General features: G+C 43.0%; 1 protein-coding gene across 1 annotated transcript in view; it reads right to left on the bottom strand.

The window, feature by feature from the left end:
- The window catches only part of trabd2a (TraB domain containing 2A), a gene marked incomplete at both ends in the record, with an annotated part of 40,122 nt that extends 22,851 nt beyond the window's left edge, over nucleotides 1-17,271 (bottom strand). The window contains 3 exons of the mRNA XM_080529016.1: nucleotides 17-163; nucleotides 15,812-16,372; nucleotides 17,167-17,271. Of these exons, the coding sequence (XP_080385142.1) occupies nucleotides 17-163; nucleotides 15,812-16,372; nucleotides 17,167-17,271 (813 nt within the window). The remainder of the gene's footprint in view (nucleotides 1-16; nucleotides 164-15,811; nucleotides 16,373-17,166) is intronic.
- Nucleotides 17,272-20,381: the final 3,110 nt, after the last annotated feature.

Genomic DNA, 20,381 nt, shown 5'->3' with positions numbered 1-20,381 from the left:
TTGGGTTGAAACCGACCTGAGAGGTGTCCTGGTTGAAGATGATGGAGTTGAGATCTCCACAGTTGTAGTGCTTGATGAGGTCCTCAGTGGTGTAAGGAACCTCCAGGCTACCCGCCCGAAGAGACTCTTGCTGCAGAAGGGTCTGGTTCAGGGCAAATATCACCTGGTAGGGTACACAACACACATACACACCATCACTATATGCCCGACACCTCTGGGACTCGCATTCTATCCTCTAGAAAAAAGGGCACAAAGAAAAATTCTTCAAAGGGTTCTTCCCACCATGTTTGGTTAGAGTGTATTAGTCCAGTTAGATGTTATTTAATGTTCTAGCATAGATCATTACATGGTTGTCCTGTGCTACAGGTATAAGGGTTGGGGTCAGTTCCATCTACAGCATAGGGAAAAATTCCATGTCCAATTCCAACTGACGGGAAATTGAAATAGAACTGCCTCAAATTCCGCTGTGCATACAAAGAAGCAGACTAATTCACTTGGCGTTAGTAGGCTACTGGCAGAACACTGACTTAATTGGCAAGTACTTTGTCTTGAGGATATATGTCTGGCCTGTGTTTACATTGAAAGTAATAATTCTTCTTTGAAAAACAAATTTGTCAAAGAGATGAACATCTCTCTTATGCACAAGACAGTGTCTGGCCCTTGTCACACAAATGCTGTGTGGATTTGAATTGATTTGCATCACTGTCCACGGTGAGCAGTACCGAAGTCTAACAACATGGCGGGATGCCAGAGAGCTAACACACCTGTGCACACCTGAGGATTGAATACAGTTCTGATCGAAATGTCTGTAAACTAGCGGTTTCAATTCTAACCCTCAATGACATGGAATTTATGAATGATCTAGTGAAAAAAAATTGAAAACTGACATATTGAAATATTGTGATATCTTTGATCAAAGCACTTGGATGTATGGGAATCCTTCACATAATCAAGGGATTCTGTGTTCTACCTTTCTTTTCCTGTTTCTTCTGTGTTGTCCTGTTGGGCAGCCTACTATTGTCTCACCATGAAATTGTCCTGTGTTTACTGAGTGGCCCCGGCAAGGCCTGCTGTTCCTGATTACCACAGCACACTGGGTCTCCCAAAGCTCTTCATCACTCTACTATTGATCCCTCACAATGGCTTTCTCCTTACAAAAATAACAAGTTTATTTGTTTCTCAACAGGGAAAGTCAATCAAACACTTGTGTGAGAGCTTCAGCTATATGTTTTTGTGTGTTTGTGTGTGTGTGTGTGTGTATGTGTGTGTGTGTGTGTGTGTGTGTATATATATGGGGCCCACATGAATTTATATTTATATGCACACCCGTACACCGGGGACCCTTTTTAAGTGATGTTTTCTACAGTGCTCAGATGACACTTTTTCCCTTTGGCGGCCATTGTCGGGAGAGATGGTATAGGAGAAGAGGGCAGAGCTCAGCAGATGCCTTCTTGTCCAGGACAAAGGGCCCCCCGCCATCCTCTCCACTCCCTGCACTTTCATCAGGCCCGGATCAAAGCGCCACTCTGCATATGAAAAGTGGTCGGCTTTATGCTGCTCAAATTAGCCTATCGCCACCCCGCCAGCCTCCCCGAACTCCTCAACAAAAACTCTCACATCTGTTCTGTCCGAAGCCGCATCTTCAGGGGCTTTTCTCAGCCCTCGGCTCAGAGCGCCTTTCAGCCCCTTAAATTATGGTTGTGAAGGGGGGAGTGAGGGGCGGGGGGGGTGGATCACTCATACGGGAAAAAAGAGAAAAAGGGGGAAGGTCTGAGAGAAGAAGAAGAAGGAGAGCTGAACGAATTACATTTCTTCCTGTGATCCCGTCTCTGTTGTGTGCTTGCCGTGGGTCAGTGGGTGCATTTTCCCACTCAGTGCACCCTCTATTCAAGGGCCTCGGCAAACTGTTTCTTCTCTTAGCTGTGTGCACACCTCAGATCCTAGTTGGCTCCAATCAAAGCAGTGGAGCCAATGAAAGTCAATAATTTGCCTTTGTGATGGAAATGTTGCTTGTTGGGATGGAGTGGTTGAGGCAGAGCTAAAACACCAGGACTTTTTGGGGGGGAATGTATGTTTTCAAGTAACTTCTGAAAACCTCCCTCTCATTCTAAACAATAGTAAATGAAGCATTTGCTGAACGTTAATGGCATTAGCCTTCGAAATGTCTCCATAGATTGATTTGAAAAACAGGAATGGCCAATCACCCTTTACAAGTTGGCAAGAGCAGTGAAATACTGAATGAGGCTCCAAGGGCATCAACAACATCTTGTTAAATGTACATATTTCACAACATTATGCTATCTGGTTGTTTGTGATGACTTGGATGAGATGAAGAGTTACCAAGCAGGAAACTCCATGAAAGCAAGAGTGAAATGTGGCCTTCGTTGACTGTTTCTGACTACTGTACCTGACGACAATTAATAACAGTTTTTTTTCTCCCTAACTCTAAATCAATTATTTCTAAATCATCTAAAATCACTTCAGTCTGTGGTAATAGCACAGAGAGGCTCTGAGCTGACAAGCCTCACACAATGATTGCAGCAGCCAGACAGTTGAATGGTCTTGGCTGCATCCCAAGGACAAATGAAGACTTCCAACTGCCTCTTTTTTCCACTATGTTAGGCATGAAAGATGTTATCAAAGAAACCTAAAACGTTATGGCTAGGGCTGTACACAAGGTCTGTCAGATGTATCCATTATCTTCTTGTACTAAGTCCAAGCCTTTACAGAAAATGCATGGACAAATCTCCGGACAAAGATGATGTTGGCAGACTTAGTGACAGCTACATCTCCTAGGTAATAAAACATGTGGTGATGGACAGATTTAAAGTACTACTGAGTGTTAAACGGCTTACCAATATATATTTTTTACATCTGTATTTATTATATTTATAACACTGAAGTCAACTAACAAGTGATATCCCCATTCACACATTATTATTTAGATGGATTAAATTAAAAGGTAGAATTTCTAATAAATTTGCCAATATAACTTTATAGTAATTCTGTAACATGTTAACGCCATGTTGTTAATAGAATTATTACAGTGTTACTACATGTTAACACCATGTTGTTAATAGAATTATTACAGTGTTACTACATGTTAACACCATGTTGTTAATAGTTACTAGATTGGGATGTTGCTAACAACAGAGCACTTTGGGGCCACGGATCTACATGAGCAAATCCCCATGGCTGAGTTCCAAGGTTGAAGATTTACTATGACATGGTGAAAAACATTTACCGTAAGAAAAATACATTCGCTTTATTCAATTTACATACGTTTTCTCAGAATGTTGGACAATTGGGCACCTAAGAGGAAACTTGAGAATATAAGGACACTAATGCAAAACAGACAAACTGTTCAAGGTGAAGAAAACTCAGGAATAGAGGAGCCTGGTCCAGTGCAGTAGAGTAGAGGAGTTGTTTAAATCATAACATGTATTGTGGGACAGACAATGATCAACCTTTCCATTGTACAAAAAAAGGACACATTATATCTCAGTAGTTCAGTGTAGCTAAGGACATGGTATGTAGCTTAAACTGCCTTCAGCAGTGTGGTCGTGAACAAAATCCTCCTGACTCACAAGGTGGAAGAGTCTGACCACACAGTGTAGCGGTTGGCCAGTGGTCAACCTCTAGTGGTCGAGGGCACTTCCTCTGGGATCTCCACGTCTGCATTTTTCAGTCCATTAAAAACCCTTCACTTCACTGTACAACTCTGTTAATAGCCCGGTTTTGGTCACTGTATCTGCAGTTAACTTCTAACAAAATAAGGGCCTATCACAAATGTATTGAAATATGTCAATAATTATCCCTATAACTATCCGGTAATATTACAAGTGTATCATAGACACTATAAAAACAGCTAAGATCACAGTTCAGCTTCTTCTTCTTCTTGAAACACTGACTGTATCCATAAATCTACAACAACCTGCTGAATGAACCGAGGCTTGAGCCTGCTGCTCACCGTCAATTACCCCCCCCCCTCCACCCTCCACCCTCCAAATAAATCCCTCACCGCTGAGGGCTTTCCCTTTCAGCCTGACAACACAGCTTGTCACCACGTCTGTTCTCTACACGCCTGCTCTTCAGTCCTGAGGTTGTTCGGCAGACAAGGCTCTCCGGCAGGTAAAAAGCGAGGAGTCTCGTGCAGTAAAACTTCGTGCCTGTTCGTGTTATCTCTCAGGCCCTGTCGTCTGCTCTGCTCCACGTCTTCTCCTCTTTGATCCTATAGAGCCCTCCACCAGCCAGGGTCTTGAGATTTGACCCCTGCATTCCTATGGGGTCTAATGACTATGGAGGGCCCAGAGTCGTCACTGTGGATTACTGGAGACGTTTGAGCTGGGACTCAAGCATGCCTTTGAAGATTCTTTATTAATTTTTCCAATCTGAGAACCAAGGGAAAACGTATGGGGGGGGGGGGGGGGGGCATTTCCTATATGACAACCAAATGTATAGGGAGGTCGACAGGAGGGAGATGGACAGACGATGTTTCACTCCTATAGTTAGAATATTCATTCTATACACACGCTATGTGGAGGTTCTAGGTCTAGGCTATATGAACAGCTGCTATGGAACTGCCACTGCTGTGAAAGTCTATTTTCAGAGTCTGCTTTGTCAATTCAGCCACACCAGGTCTGAAAGTCAGTTCTATAAATATGTCACTGCATAAATAAATAGAATGTGGATGGAAGATTGACAACTGACCATGGTAAATAAACAACTTGAAAGTGGGAGACCTGACTTGTTTATGTGTGGGAAAAAGAATGGTCTTCTGTCATGGTAGCGTGGGGGAGAGAAAATAAACCTACCCAATGCCCAGGGATGGGTTCGACTTGTTGGGACTCAGAGGCTGAATACACGCTTGTCTGTCAGTCAAACAGTGGGGAAACGGTGGGTGGGGGGGTTGGGTTGGGATAGGGCGAGCGAGCGAGGTTACAGTGGTGGTTGTGGTCGTGGTGTGTATGTGTAGTGAGTTGGTGCTGGAGGTGGATGTGTGAGTGAGTGAGTGTGTGTATGGGGTGATCCTTCTACAGAATTGAGGGGCAGAACAGGACAGGACGAGTGTTTCCCACAGAATTTTGTGAGACTGACAGGTGTACCACGTATAATTCTTAAAAAAATAATAATTTAAAGACAGAAAACCTAGCTCTGGCCTTTCCGCGAACCTGCTAAAACACTTTCCACAACAGCGCGAGCAGTGTAAAAAAAAAGAAGGTAAAAATACTTTTGGTTTATTATGAGACTATGGCGGGACAAATTAGACCATGGCGGCCCGCCAGAGTCTCGTCTATGTACGGGAAACACTGAGGACACAGACATGGCAGCCTTCGCCCCTTCGGGGCCGTGTATGATCCAGGTTCCTCTCCTCTGGTATCACACCCACTTAGAAGAAGAAAACCTCAACCGCTTCCGGTCTAGTCTTGGGCAGGGAGTCTCGTCAGATATTACCTCAGACCCACCACTCCTGGATTTCACTGTGTGCTCTCTACCAAAACATTCTTGAGGGGGGCGAGTTTACCTTGGTGCACGGCCACAGCCAAATATTTAGCCTGTCAGGGTGAATCAGGCTCAAACACAAAAGGGGGCACTGCAGTGGCCAGAATGACAGATTCTAGTAGCTCCCCTCAGGCATCCTATCACAGAGTACAGGGCAGCACTCCACCCTCCGACCCCCCGGCGTTGGAGCCCATCAACACCACCCCTGATGGATAGACGACAGACAGCAGGAGAGAGGTAGGAGAGGTGTCGGTCGACAGAGCTCCACTGTTCCACATGCTCCATACACGCCTTTCATAACAGTCAATAATGGAGCCACTCAATTCAAAAGTCCATTGAGAAAACACGGTGCGGCATAAAAAACACGACCACAACCAAAATACACATCAATCTTTCTGCTGGTTGTTTAGAGAGGGAAATAATGTTAATCTTGAGGACAGCATGTGTTACGGACAACGTAGCAATAAGGCTGAACTTAATCGTGTGCCTTCCCCTGGTGTTTCTCTGGGAAGAATTGACATAAAAAGAATGTGGTTGTCAACTCTTTTTTGTCACTTCAGTGACTCAGAACTCCCTCGTCAAAAAACTAAGACAGTTTGATGGCATTTGGAAAAGCTGTCTAGGATTCTGGATGCAGTGCTTAACTATACTGCTAGTCTACACTTCTTCAACCCTTCTGGTTCAATCTACCGAACTAAGAGAGACCTAGCGATGAGTTAACCGATGAGATGTATGGTTTCTGGCCATAGAAAAGGCTTGTGTTAGCAGATGTCTACTTTCAAAACGTCAAGCGTTGTAATACTTTGGCTGTACTTGTCAATCAATCAATCAATCATTGGACCCATGTCCATTTCAATGATCTCTTCTGCAACCCTTGTGTCTCTGTGGACAGCTACACTGTTTAAGTGCCCAGAGGACATGGTTTAACCCTTTCGACATCTGTTGAGCCATAAGGTCACTAATGGACTTCCTATCTGAACCACATGTGCACAGAGGTCAGAGGTCAGATAAACATTTTCCTGTTTAACCTCTTATAATGAACACTGTTTGTCACATCGTCAGAAAAAATGATGTGTCTCTACAATGACTGTGTGTTTTATCAGGAGAGAGTACCATCTTGCTTGGTTTTACAAAAGGTAGGTCATAACCATTGATGCTACAACGGTTACATCGACACACACAGTTCAAGGAACCTACTGTATACAAGTTACAACAGTTCATTGTTCAGCAAGTTCATCTTTGGGATTTAAAGGATAAACAATTACCAGCCTTTTGGGAACTGTGATGGTGATGACAGCTGGGGGGAGAAACCAGACAGTCACTCACCACCAACTACCCTTCCTCCAAACCCGAGCCTGAGTTCATTCCAAAACACACTGGTGGCAAAATGCACTTCCTTAATGAACTTAAACTATGACCAAGCTTAACTGCAAGAATGTGTCCATCTTGTGGAAAAACAGCAGTCGAAACGTCCCAAACCTCAGAAAAATGAATCTGCCCGCCTCCAAGCTGATGGGCTCTGTCTGTGGTTACTCAACCCGCTGCAGAGAGGGGCTGATGGAGATGTTGCTGTATGCTGCAGTCCCCCCACGACCCACAACCATCTCACCACAGCGTTTTAAACATGAAACAGAATATGAACATATTTCTCTACGCGAGTTCCTTTCCATTTCGACTTTGCATTTCAACAACATCTCTCAGTATTAACACATTATCAACTCGGTATTAACATATTAAAGCCATGTAAACATCCAAAAATGAGTTACGTTTACAAGTAAAATTGAATTAGAATAAGCCCCTTAATCAGATCAAGAAATGACAAACCTAAACCCAATCCAACAAAGCCATCTAGATGAGAAAAATACAAACTTTGAAAAGTACGAGTTTACATGAGGGGCATGTGAGGAGAAGCCGCAGCTGTAGGCCAGGAGAGAATGGAAGCGAAAGGCTTTCTACTGAGAACAGAAGACGGAAAGAAGAGGAGAGACGCAATTAACTTTCGTCAGGGAGGAACAGTGGGCTTCTTGTCAGGCGTCCGCAGCTTTTATGATGTCAGCTACCAAATCCTGACAAAGGCACCCCATCCCCAAAGACAAACACTCTTTGGGTGTAAATGACCCTGAAAACGCAGGCCCGTTTCATCTGAGAGTGTGGAATTCTCTCCGAGCAAGGACAAAAAGTAAACAATACAAGCGGGGGTAGGGGGTTGGGGGTAGGGTGTGTGTGCTTTCACTCCCCCCCCCCTCCCCCCCACCCCCCAATCCCAGTGTGAGCTCAGAGTTGAGTGCATGAGACAGATGTAGAAGCTGTTCTCTGCTCCGTGCTAACACTGCACATGTAAACATCACCCTGTGTCCGCTACGGAAAATAACGGACGTGATTATAACATCTGAAAACATACACTGTTAGTCCCCTCTGTATAAGCAAAGCAGTTGCTTTGCAAACCTATTTCCTGATAACACCGATACTGGAGGCAACTTATTATGAAGTGTTATATTGCCTTATAAACATAGTCAGAGCACCTTATAGATGCAGTCAAACTGTATTGTGAATGAATCATTGAAAAAGTCAACAGCTGAACTTGCTTCAATCACTAAACAAGATAAGGTTATGAAGAAGTGTCTCAGTCAGACTTTACATTACGTTGCTTCCATGCTTGTGTAGTAACAGTGTAATGCCAATGTCACAACATTGTATTAGCATGTTTACTTATATAGTAATATAGTGCTTTGTATTGACATAGGCCTGTTATGGGAATTTAAGTTTTTATTTTCCCGTTAATTACAAGTGGGACCGGATTTCTCCAATCTAACTGTAGCAATGTATTTCATGTTTTGAGCTTTGACCAATTTTTGTGTTTTTCTTCACCATGAAACTGAAACATTTCTGTAGAGTACAAACAACTGAATGCTGTCTCTCCCTACAAATAGGAGAGTGACTGTGAATGAGCTTGACACAGCAACGGTTTGCAAATCCCACTTGCTAATGAAGGCAGTGCTAAGCTTTTCTAACACTGAGTGAAGTGCCAACTGGAATAAACTCTATCCATATAGATCCTATTGACTTCAAGCATTCTGTTTATCCACAATACTTTCAAACAACCTAGACCTACCTATTGACTGCACACACCTAGTGTCAGCACTCGTGCCAGGACTTCCAAGCACATTATTTGTGAAATGTGATTTGCATTTTCACTTTTCTAGTCGCCTCAAGTCAGGGCAACAGACCATCACATTTCCAGTTGTCCAGAGTCATATCTGTCAGTCAGCTAGGAAGGGCAGGACAGCTTAGCAATTATTCAAAAAGGAAGCATGTTCCGCCATAGATCTTATCTAGAAAAAACAACTTTGTGTTCTCTGAAGTAAACTATTTGCGGTTGTATCAATCACTCTCCTTAAACCCATTCTAGTTGCCATGCAGCCTAATACTGGAGAGTATAATCTAAGTCGCTAAATTCTAATCTAAGTAGGCCTAATGCAAAGTTATTGTTATGTCACATAGCGAGCGGTTTGCAGTGTTTACAAGTGTCACCTGGGTGGAAGACAGGTACAAATTCCTTCTGTGTTTTAAACAAATGGACGTACTATGGATGGTATGTGTCAGATGTGTTACACAGTCCAGGTATTTGCCAGCTGAGTGGCAAGAGCTGTTTTTGGTCAAAAGTCTGAGGAAGTAGACCCCAGGTCTAACAGAATCTCATGTGTAATATGGTGCTGAGAAATGCCACCATCAAGCATAAAATGATCGATGGAAACAGTCATAAAAGGGGAAATGGGATATATCCATTAGATAGGCAGGCCCAACACAACACAACATGCCTTGTGTGCCAAATGTGTCTAACTCACTCACTCAAAATCTCAAAGCTTGCACCGCTAAGTTGTTTTCCAAATGTGTTGTTTAACTTTTGTTTCAGGCAACATGTTCTTCAGTTAACTAAATTCTAGTAATCGTAATTCTCTTACAAAGCAAACATTATCAAAAGAAAGTCTTTGACTTGACTTGTCTTGTTGGAGAGTGTCTGCGGAGAGCTGGTAAATGTTCTGATTGATTTAACATGTCCCTGTTACTAATGTATTGGTCCATTAGGAGCTGATGTGTATCTGCCAATAAAGGCACAATACCCCCTATAAGTGCTCATAGCTATTACACAAGCACATGGTAATTGAGGGACTGGCTACAGGTCAGTGTAAATGAGGCTACTAAGCAACTGTTAAACTCACCCAGCATCAGAGTTCTAGAACAATATGTTGAATGATGGCCTTTAAAGAAATTGAAATTAAGTCATAATTACAACATTAGCTGTTAGGTGTTTTAAAACCAGTGCTGTCATTTCCCTTCTGAAAAATCTCCCTCAAATTGCGAAGTATATTATGTGTTATACAGAAATATAGGATTACATGGGTAAATCATGCAGACGCAATCATTTTTAAATAGATATTTACGGAAAGGTTCCACTCTATGCTTCAAAAAATAAAGGAAGATAAATGTAAAAAGGAAATTAAGTTTGAATGAATAATCAAATATTGGAAAACTCAACGGAAAATAATGTTCCTAATGTATATTAGGCAGTTGAAAGGAACTGAGGTTGAGATATCTATAATTACATCAGCATTTCTATTTGGTGCTACTATTTAGTTCTGCTTCATTGGAATTTTTGCACATTAATCTTGCTGTAATCGTTTGTTTGATCTAGAAGTAACAATATTTTGGGTGACTGTTGCTTTGGTCACACTTTGCTGAGCGGCAGCAGTTACCGTAGTTTTGATGGGAGTGATGCCGTATCAGATTTGATGTGAATCATACTATTTTTACACCAGGATTAATCAAGAATGTTCTCATACAACTGAATGGTCCAAAAATAACTATGTCATATAAAATACACCTTGCCTATGGAGCACATTCTCCGAACCCAAAAAAAAAAAAAAAGTCGCTTTGGGTAAAGGCGTCTGCTAAATGGCAACAATGTAAATGTACAGTAGAAAGCAGCGGAATGCCAATACAATGTTGTTACTAGAGTGCATCTACGCCAGAGGAGACTGGTGGAGGTAGAAATCGGAGGACAGGCTCATTATAATGCATGGAATGGAATACGATTTCTACCTCCACCAGCCTCCACTGGTCTACAAACATGAACAACTCAATGTTAAGTGTTTCCCCAAATGATGGCGTAATACAGTAGGTGGGGTTTTATGCATTGGACAAGGTCCCAAATCTCAAAAAACATCTATACCAAAACCACCAGATCATTGAGTGTATTCCTATATACCAGCTCAGGACAAGAGGCCACACGGAACCTTACAGACTCTGTAATACAGAGACTTTGTGGCCACCTTGCACGAAGAGGCCAAACTCAGTAGATAGACCAGTAAATCTGCTGGAGGATTCCCACTGTCCTCAAGGCATTAACGCCCTAGCATGTCCACACAGTGTTTCCTTCTGCCTCTCTACTGGGCCTGAAGTTGATCACTGGCCTTTTCTGTGTAGGCCCACTGCCAAGCTCCCTGCGCAGGTTGTCATGACCTGGTGTTAAGACAGAGACAAGCTATTAAATCCCCATTTGAGCTACACAAGTTTGTGTTACACCACCCGGAAAAGCCCAGGGCAGAATCCAACAGCAACCTGTATACATTTACTAGGTTCAGCCTTATCCTCACTGGCAAAAAGCCCTGGCAACTGGGGGTTCCTAGTTTATCAGCTGTAATTCATGTACGTATCTGATCAAATGACACAAGAGACTAATATATATATCAAATAAATCAAGCCTCATTTGACAACTGCTATAAATTGGAAGAATTTGAACTGAGAGTGTGATTGTACATCCCTTTATTGTTTTTTTTGTGTGACATCCATCCAGACAGAAAATACCTGTGGAATGTGAGACATCTAATATCTGGCTGTTTGGTCAACATGACTAAGGAAACCAGGCACCTCCATGCGAAATGTACCCAATTCTGAGGGGTAGCTGCGAAGACAAGCACTTCAGTCTGAAAGCCAATACTGCAGATGTGCATATCAATAGAGCTGCTGTATTCGATGGCACCGAGTTCATCGTGTCACTCATTTTCACGATTGGGAAGACAAAGGATGAAGCTGTATAGTAGGCCTAGTAGCTGTGTAGTTAACAACAACATTGTATTACATTGAATTTCAGAACTTGCTTTGGAGTGACGAATTAAGTTTAGGGACTGTTCCTATTTCCACTGGTGTGATTATGAAAAATGATGTATAATTATGCATTATGCGAAATGTAACCACTGTATGCACTTTAATTTCATGGCAGCTCTGGGATTCATAATTGCTGGATAAAGGGTCACAGTAGGCACAGTCCTTTCTATGAGACAAATAGACCTGGACATGAAAATCACTCCAGAATAAAACATATCGCAGCCAAAGAAAGCCAAAATTGCTTCACCATTTAGGTTATGTAAAACACTTTGAATTGCCCCAATTGAAATGTATGAAATGTGCTATACAAATAAACTTGCCGTGGCACCATTTAGGAAACATTTTTGGGAATCTTTCCTAATCAAGAGAAGGGAAGGTAGGTTGTTTCTTTGTTCTGCTCCGAGTTGAAACATCGCTCATTAAGATCTAATCTGATTACCAAGTGCTTCAGACAGATTTTCCGCTGTGGGCAAACCCAGAAAATCAATGGCAGGTTGCCCAAATAGTACCCAGAGTGGAAAATAAGGACATCCATTGTGTTCACATAGCTCCCAAGCCTTTCATGGGGCAGCATTTACATAATCATCACACTTGTTACTCTAACTAAAACAATGTTTGAGATGTGCGGTTTGTGACAGGGCCATCTTTCTCTACTGAATGATACAGTACCCAATTCTCTCTATTCTACGAATAACCGTGTGCATGTCAGTACTGTGATATCAAGCATAAAATAATGACTTGTTTGAGCAACCAAGCAATCATGTGTGAAATGTGTGGTTGTGGGTTGTTACCTCTTTCCATCACAACAACTGGATCTCAAAGATGACAGCATAATTCTACCTGAATAATATATCATCAGATATCTTTATACTTATTTAAAAATGTGTTTTCAACAGGTTATGACATAGCCTAACCATTGTTTGTATTGCTATTATATTTATATCTGAATAAGAACATTCTTGTTAAATGGAGAACGGAGGGGCCTAAAAATTGTAGACAGGGAGTATCATAATTAAGCTAAAATCACCAGTGCTATTGAAATGTTTTATGCTTGGTTTAGTGTATGTTTGGTTTTGGTCATAGAAATAACTTTCTCATATCGGAAACCTCTGCTGGGAACGAAAGGCTATTTAATCCCCATTCTTCACAGACAGACTCCATCTGTATAAACCTCATTTGTCATTATGTGAGAGGCTTTTTCATTCAAATGTAATTGAACTTTGAGCTCAGTTGACAATGTTTAATACTACAATAATATAAACAGATCAAAGTTAAAATGTAATTTTACAAAATGGTGAGCATATGAGGCCTTTTATAAATCATAAAGGATTGTTTTAAAGGGCAGTAAAGTGACATATGTCAAGGTGAATGAATTGTGCTGAATGAAAATGTTAAGTTAAATATTGTACAACTCCTGTTTTGAAATGTAACTTGACATCAATAACATTGAAGGTGCAATGTGTAACATTCAAACTTTCTAAGAGCTTCCTAATGGTTCTAATGAACATGTTTAATCGTTAGTGATCAGTGAATGAGATCCCTTGAAAGAAATACACTCACTGAACACTTTATTAGGAACACTATACTAATAGGGCCTCCTTTTGCTCTCAAAACAGCCTCAATTCTTCGTGGTACTGATTCCACAACATGTTAGAAACATTCCATTGAGATTCTGGTCCATGATGACATGATTGCATCACGCAATTCCTGCAGATTTTTCAGGTGCACTTTCAAGCTGTGAATCTTCTGTTCAATTGGATTCAGATCCGGTGAATGGGAATGCCACTGAAGAACACTGAACGCTGGCAGTAGCCATTAGAAGATGGGTACATTGTGGCCATGGTCACATGGCCAGCAACACAATACTCAAATAGGCCGTGGCATTCATGCGATGAGTGATTGGTATTAACCGGCCCAAAGTGCGCCAAGAATACATTCCCCATACCATTAAACCACCTGAAAGAACGAGAAGGTGTACAGGTGGTCCTAATAAAGTGTCGGTCAGTGTATTTCAGTTATGAATGCTGTTTTGGTCCTGAAAAGCGCTTTATGCAAACCATCCCAGGCTTGGTAATGCCTGCTGCATGGTCTCCATGCGTACCTCAAGAAGGTTGAGTTAGTTTTTAGCAAGAACGGGCATAAAAGTTTAGTAAAATCCTTCAACACTGCCACCCATGGGTTGCATGAGGTATCGGCACGCAAATTACAAATCTGGTCCGCAGCTGCGGGCGTACCCGGCGCACGCAAGGGGGACGCCTGTTTACTGGCAAAAAATGACGTCACAAAGTGGCAATGCGGAGACCGTGGATAACCTTTAAGGAGTGATGGAAGGACTTCTGGCATTCCTTCGACTATCTCATAGACGCACTTTGAGACAGGCATTCATCACTTTTCTATGCACCATTACTTCCAGTGACAGGCGAAAGAAAACATCAGTTTCATTACTGGGCCATTCCACTGAGGTGTGGAATGTTCCATGGTCTCCAGAGTAGACAGAACGGCCTGTCCGTCATATGTCTATTGTTTTACAAATCCAGCTCCACTTACAGTACTGCAATATACAGGCAGAGCCCACTCATCAAAAGACAAGGATGAGGTGGATTTGACCAACCATGCCTAGCAGGCCTATAGCATTTTGTCATGCAGAATATACATAACAATCTTGAGAAAACACACCCTAATACGAGTATGAATTAGGCTGTTAGGCTCTGAGAGGATGCTAAGCAACCTGCCCAGTGGTGAGGGCATATTCTTTGATGTACGGTAGACCAACATATAGCACTATAGCAGGTATCAAAGCTGTGTGCTGCTGGAAAACCTTGTTAGTGTACAGGTGACGTAATGGGTGCCGATGCTCATTTGAAATTTCCTGTCTTTTGCGGCTTTTGACAAAGCATAACTTCACTTGAAACATAGGTTTTGGTCATTAATATGTATTTTGTTTTACAAAACCAGCTCCACTGTAATGAACAGGCAGAACCCACTCATCAAAAGACAAGAACCATGCACTGCAGCAGGCCTGTAGCCTGCGCAAACTGACACAGACAACTGAAGACTAAATCCACGTACGAGAGTTCAAAATCAAAAGTTGATTATTTTACAGTTGATTGTTTCTTAATGAATTACATCATCTTACGATACACTGATAGAATCTCACACATCAGCCCCTTGAAAATTATATCCAAAATGGACTAGGCCTATAACCCTTTGCTCCCTGCTATGTCTCCTACCTCCTCCACATCAGCTGAATAAATGACGTTGTCTTCCTCTGGTCAGTATATGAACCACGTTATCATCCATACCATCTAAGCCTATATCTTTAATTAAAGTATTTTCTCCAGGGTGGAAACACTCTGTTAAAGTTATCAGTAAATTGGAGTCAAGAAATTATTTAAAATATATTCCATTACCTGGATTAACTAAATAGACAACTTTGAAATTCATGTAATTGTGTGTGTGTGTGTGTGTGTGTGTGTGTGTGTGTGTGTGTGTGTGTGTGTGTGTGTGTAAGTTATTGGATATGCCTTTGATGATGATATACTTGCGCTTACTTGTAGATACTAAGCCTGAATTATTTATAGATTATTGTAACTATATTCATGGGTGGAAAAAAAAACTTTAGAGGCGACACAAATCGACGCAGCGTTTTGAAATGAAGCATTCTGGACTGCAGCCGCAAGACCTGCATTAAAATAACATTGCTTTGGCTTCTGGGTGTTAAGCAAAATTGCCATATGTAATCCCCTTAGTTCCGAAGGAGTATTAGCAGAAATTCCACAATACTCAACATGATTTCACAGCAACTGTGTGCTTTGAAGGACACTTATAATTGCAGGGTCAATTTGGCTGACAGACACCCTCGCTTGGAACAAGGGGGTTTTGAGCTAAATTCAGACGAAAACCATTAGGTTCAATTTTTTCTTAATAACGGAAGACAGGCCGTGGCAGACTATTTGTTCAGCTGATCCAGACCACACCTACCTCAATTGAGAAAGAACCATGGAGCTCTTTCTTCAAATTTCAGCCCTTCTCGGGGGTACGTGAATGTTTAAAATGTCATATGAAATTACCACGCTTCCAGCATCTTCCTCTTAAGTTCAGAAGAAAGGAGGGAGAGAAAAAAATGTTGCTCCCGCACACTCACCTGAGAGAAGTTGAGTCCGTTCAAGGGATGGCACTGTTCTTCCACCTTCTCCACGGCTCCCGTCCTCTTCCTCATCCGCTCCGCCTCCTGAGCCAGGTACAGGTCCAGGACGGGCACGCCACGTGTCTTGATATCGGCCTCCGTGAGTGAGTTCACCATCAGCATCACCCACACGGGCCTTTTCCTCTCCCAGTTCCCGGCGATGGCGTTGAACAGGTAGTCTGCGTAGAGGCCTTTCCCCCGCTGGTCCGGGGTCATCCAGGAGGGCATCATGAGCTTCACGTACTCCAGGTGCCTCTTGAGCCGCCGGTAGATGTCCCTGGGCAGCACATCCTGCAGGTTCTCTCCCTGGGGGAGCAGTTGACAGCTGGTCAGCGCTGAGATGGTGTACGGGTCAGTCAAGTCCAGCTCAAAGTACACAATGTTGCTCTCCTGGAAGGCCTTCTTGGAGTTCTCTGGGATGAAGTCCCAGACCCTTGTGTATGGGACATGAATAGTGCCGTAAAAGTATGATGGAGGGTTCCGTTTAATGGTCCACAGGAAGGAGTTTAAATCAGTTTGCTGCCAACACACAAAAGAATAAATGAGCACATTAGTATTAATAATTAAGTCTATTTTCATCTACCCAAAGCCTGTTATTATTATGTAGACAATGGACTTAAGACTATGTCTGTGTGTCCGTGTGCGTGTGCATGTGTCATATATTATTATTGTTTAATTCTCCAGCTAATTAGGTGTAGTTACCAAAACCTTAATTAAGTAAAGAAAACAATCAAATGTACTCTGAAAACTACTTCATTTACAGTATCATTAACAGTCATAAAGTAGGCTAAAAATAAAAGGTTGACTTCCATGGGGGTGTATGAGGGTCTATGTCATGTCTTGTCTATGTCTATATCAGTGACATCCATGTCAGTGACAACAGACTGTGGGTTCAATATTGAAGGAGACTGTGGATTCAAAAAAAGGCCTTCAGATGCTTAAGAAAGTGATAATATGGAATTAACAGATCACTTAAGAGCCAGTAGACAAACCAATACACATCTGAAATCGTCTGAGCTCACAGCGCGACAATGTGGGAAACATTCGGGGAAAAAAGGTATACAAGACTGATGAGTGTTGATTAGAACCAAGCTTGCTTGCCATTACCAAAATGTGTCAGGAGCATTAAACATACTAATTAAATTATGCAAATATGTTGTCATAAATAACAGTGTTTTTAACAGGTTTTTGCAGCATTAATTTGTGCAAAGTACCTGTGACAGTATGCAACTTATTCACCTGTGGGGAGCAAGTGGGTACTTTTCTCAGATTTAAGAAGACACATTAAAGGAGATTGGTATTGCAGCACTTACTTTCCTATTTAACTCGCAGTTAGAGGAATCCTTCAAGCTCCACTGGTCGGCTTTCACCAGGAATATTAGGAACGCTTGAATAAATGCGCCCCAAGTGACCAGCATCGTAGCTCCAAGCGTGCAGGGGTAATTTTCACAATGTGTCGCAAACTCCCTCAACGAGAGTTGTTCCCCAGAGGATAGATTATTAAATACCAATGTTTGGCTCCCTGAAAATAAAGTAGTCACACCGATACAAGTCCGACATAATGCCGGGCGAACTCAAGTTTGTGCGAAACTTGCATGCAACTTGAGTTTTGATTCACGTGTGTGAGAATGAGAAAGCATTGATGTTGGGTCTCAAGGAGAGGAGAGAATAGCCATGTCACGCTGTCGTCCTCTTGGTGACACTTTCCTTCTCCCTCATATTTGATAATAGTGCCTTGCCCTGGCACGTGAGAGGGCAGGCTACAACTATTAACACAACACCTCTTCTATAAATAACCGCCCCTAAATGAAACCAATTATTTCGGGTTGACTAACTTTCCAGTTTTAGTAGCATATCCTGAACATCGAGCGGAGGAGTGTTGCGCGATGTCACAAGTTTTTAACTGCACACAAGCAACAGGTTCTCCACGCGTCCTCTGCAGTTCCGAAATAAGATGTGGAAATGTCCTCTCGCTACAATGTTGATGTTCGTGTTTGTCAACTTCAAAAACACTGGTCCGGCGCGGACACAAACTACACCATCAAAGCCGGTCTAAATGAGTTTGGTCCAGCTTTCCTCGTAATAGGTTGTCCTCGTCTCCACATTGTCCCCAAATTCTCGAAGAAACAACTCCCTGTATCGTGTCTCCCTCTCTGTTTCTCGTTCTGTTTCGACCAGCCTTCATTCCTCTCACACGGTGTTTGCAGAAGTGCGTGAGCATCTCTGTCAGGCATGGCCACTACCTACCCCCTGCCTGCCTGCCTCCACCCCCCTCCCCCTCCCCCTCCCCCTCCCCCTGCCTGCCTCCACCCCCCTCCCCCTGCCTGCCTCCACCCCCTCCCCCTGCCTGCCTGCCTCCACCCCCCTCCCCCTGCCTGCCTCCACCCCCCTGCCCCTGCCTGCCCCCACCCCCTCCCCCTGCCTCCATCCCCCTGCCTCCACCCCCCTGCCTCCATCCCCCTGCCTCCACCCCCCTCCCTCCCCTCCCCCTGCCTCCACCCCCCTCCCCCTGCCTCCACCCCCCTGCCCCCACCCCCCTCCCCCTGCCTCCACCCCCCTCCCCCTGCCTCCACCCCCCTGCCCCTGCCTCCACCCCCCTCCCCCTGCCTCCACCCCCCTCCCCCTCCCTCCCCCTGCACACTCGGACTACGCCATCATCTCATTTCAGCATCTTGTCCCCGCGGGAAGAGCACACACACACACACACACACACACACACACACACACACACACACACACACACACACACACACGCATTCACTTCACAAGCAGGCCTACAACAAGATTGTCTAAGATCTCCTGAAATAACTTCGGGATGCTGAACGGCGGTGGGTATCGGTGAGAGAGCTTTCTTTTATATTTCAGGCAATAGCGGGACATTAGTGGGCACTGTTTTGTTATTAACGTCGGATAGTGGGCAAGACAGAATCTGCGTTTTTAAGAAAGCAGCTGTTTGTTCAAACGTTGTTAGTACTCGACCTTAAAGGTCTGCACAATAATGTGTGTTGATGCCAGCAAGTCACATATGCCTATTAGTAATTATTATGGAAATAATGTAGCCTATGATTGTCTTTTCTCCATTTGAACGTAGTTCCTACTTTAGATGACTAAGGGTAATGGCTTATGATATCTATTAGTTGGCTAAAAGCTGTAATTGACCAGGGCAAGGCGGGCTGTTGGGGTTTCCTGGTGAGACAAACCTATGTCCTGCTAATGCGATACAAACTACGCGCGATTACCGTGACAATGACGCGCGCCGTGAGCGCCATCGGATTTTGATCCGTTTCTGCCGTAAAACCCTAACTTTCACACCCCAGTAGGTTAATGTAAAACCTAACTTTCACACCCCAGTAGGTTAATGTAAAACCTAACTTTCACACCCCAGTGGTTAACGCGTGTTGTCAGACGTCTGTGTCAATACAAACATTTGCAGAGACAAAAGACGGTCGGTATGTAGGTAAATAAATCTTACACCTACCGACAACCTGTCCAACAATAGCCTCTGCAAATAGGCGTATGGCGTCCTCGTCGATGATTAATAGGCCTATTATTGGATTATTTTCCATTGATTTATTTACATAAAATCCTATATGATTACATTCCTTTGTATTATTGAAACCATATAGCTTTGGAATTACAAAAATAACACAAATTGTCCGAATGGTCTACTGCTCTACTTGATATTATCCAATTATTGTACCTGGCTTTTCACACTTTCCTTTACTAGGTTAGTAGTTTTCTAAATTTGGTCCATCCTATCACCTCTACCTAACCCCGCATTAAGTCTGTAGGAGCGCCATCTAGTGGATGAAATACACTCTCCCGGTGCATCACATGTGAATCTGGGGTCAGTTTCCAGAATCGAAGCTTCAATAGTCCTTCATGAAAGAACCAAATGTGTTACATTAATCACTTTTCTGGTCTAAGAGAGTGGGTGAGGGTATCAGAGCTCATTTTAAGGCATGGAATGTAATAAGAAATTGTTTCAAACACACATACAATTATTTTGTTCCATGCATTAAAATGTGTGAAACAGTCCTCCGATTTCTACCTCCACTAGCCTCCCCTGGTCCCAAGATAAGGGCATCAAGACTGTTATCAAACTGCTGTGAGGTTACATCAGGGGGTCCAAGGGTTTATTACAGTGGTCAGTGGATGACTATCAATACCACCAACTGGACCTGTATAGTTCAGGAGTTACGTGAGCCCAAACTGTTGTTAAACGTCTCATAAGGTCAGACTCAGCAGCACAGATAAATAGATCAATGCCACCAATTCCACCAGCAGGGTCAGGTTTTGATTTCTATAGGTTTGGATGATTATTTTGATTCCTAGCAGTTTTTAACCACACTGTAGTCCTACTGTATACTGTGTTTCAGCGCACACTGAGGACTTTAAGAAAGGAACACAAGCACACACAAAAACGTCGAGGTTTGGCCTTTTCTAGGGCTCACACGGTCTACATTTGGACATTCAGCAGCAGACATTCTGCTTGGCTTTTCCAAAAACAACCACCCAAAACATGAAC

Source organism: Nansenia antarctica (assembly GCF_963989245.1).
Source record: "Nansenia antarctica genome assembly, chromosome: 4".
NCBI lineage: Eukaryota > Metazoa > Chordata > Actinopteri > Argentiniformes > Microstomatidae > Nansenia > Nansenia antarctica.
This window is presented reverse-complemented; position numbering and strand designations above follow the sequence as displayed.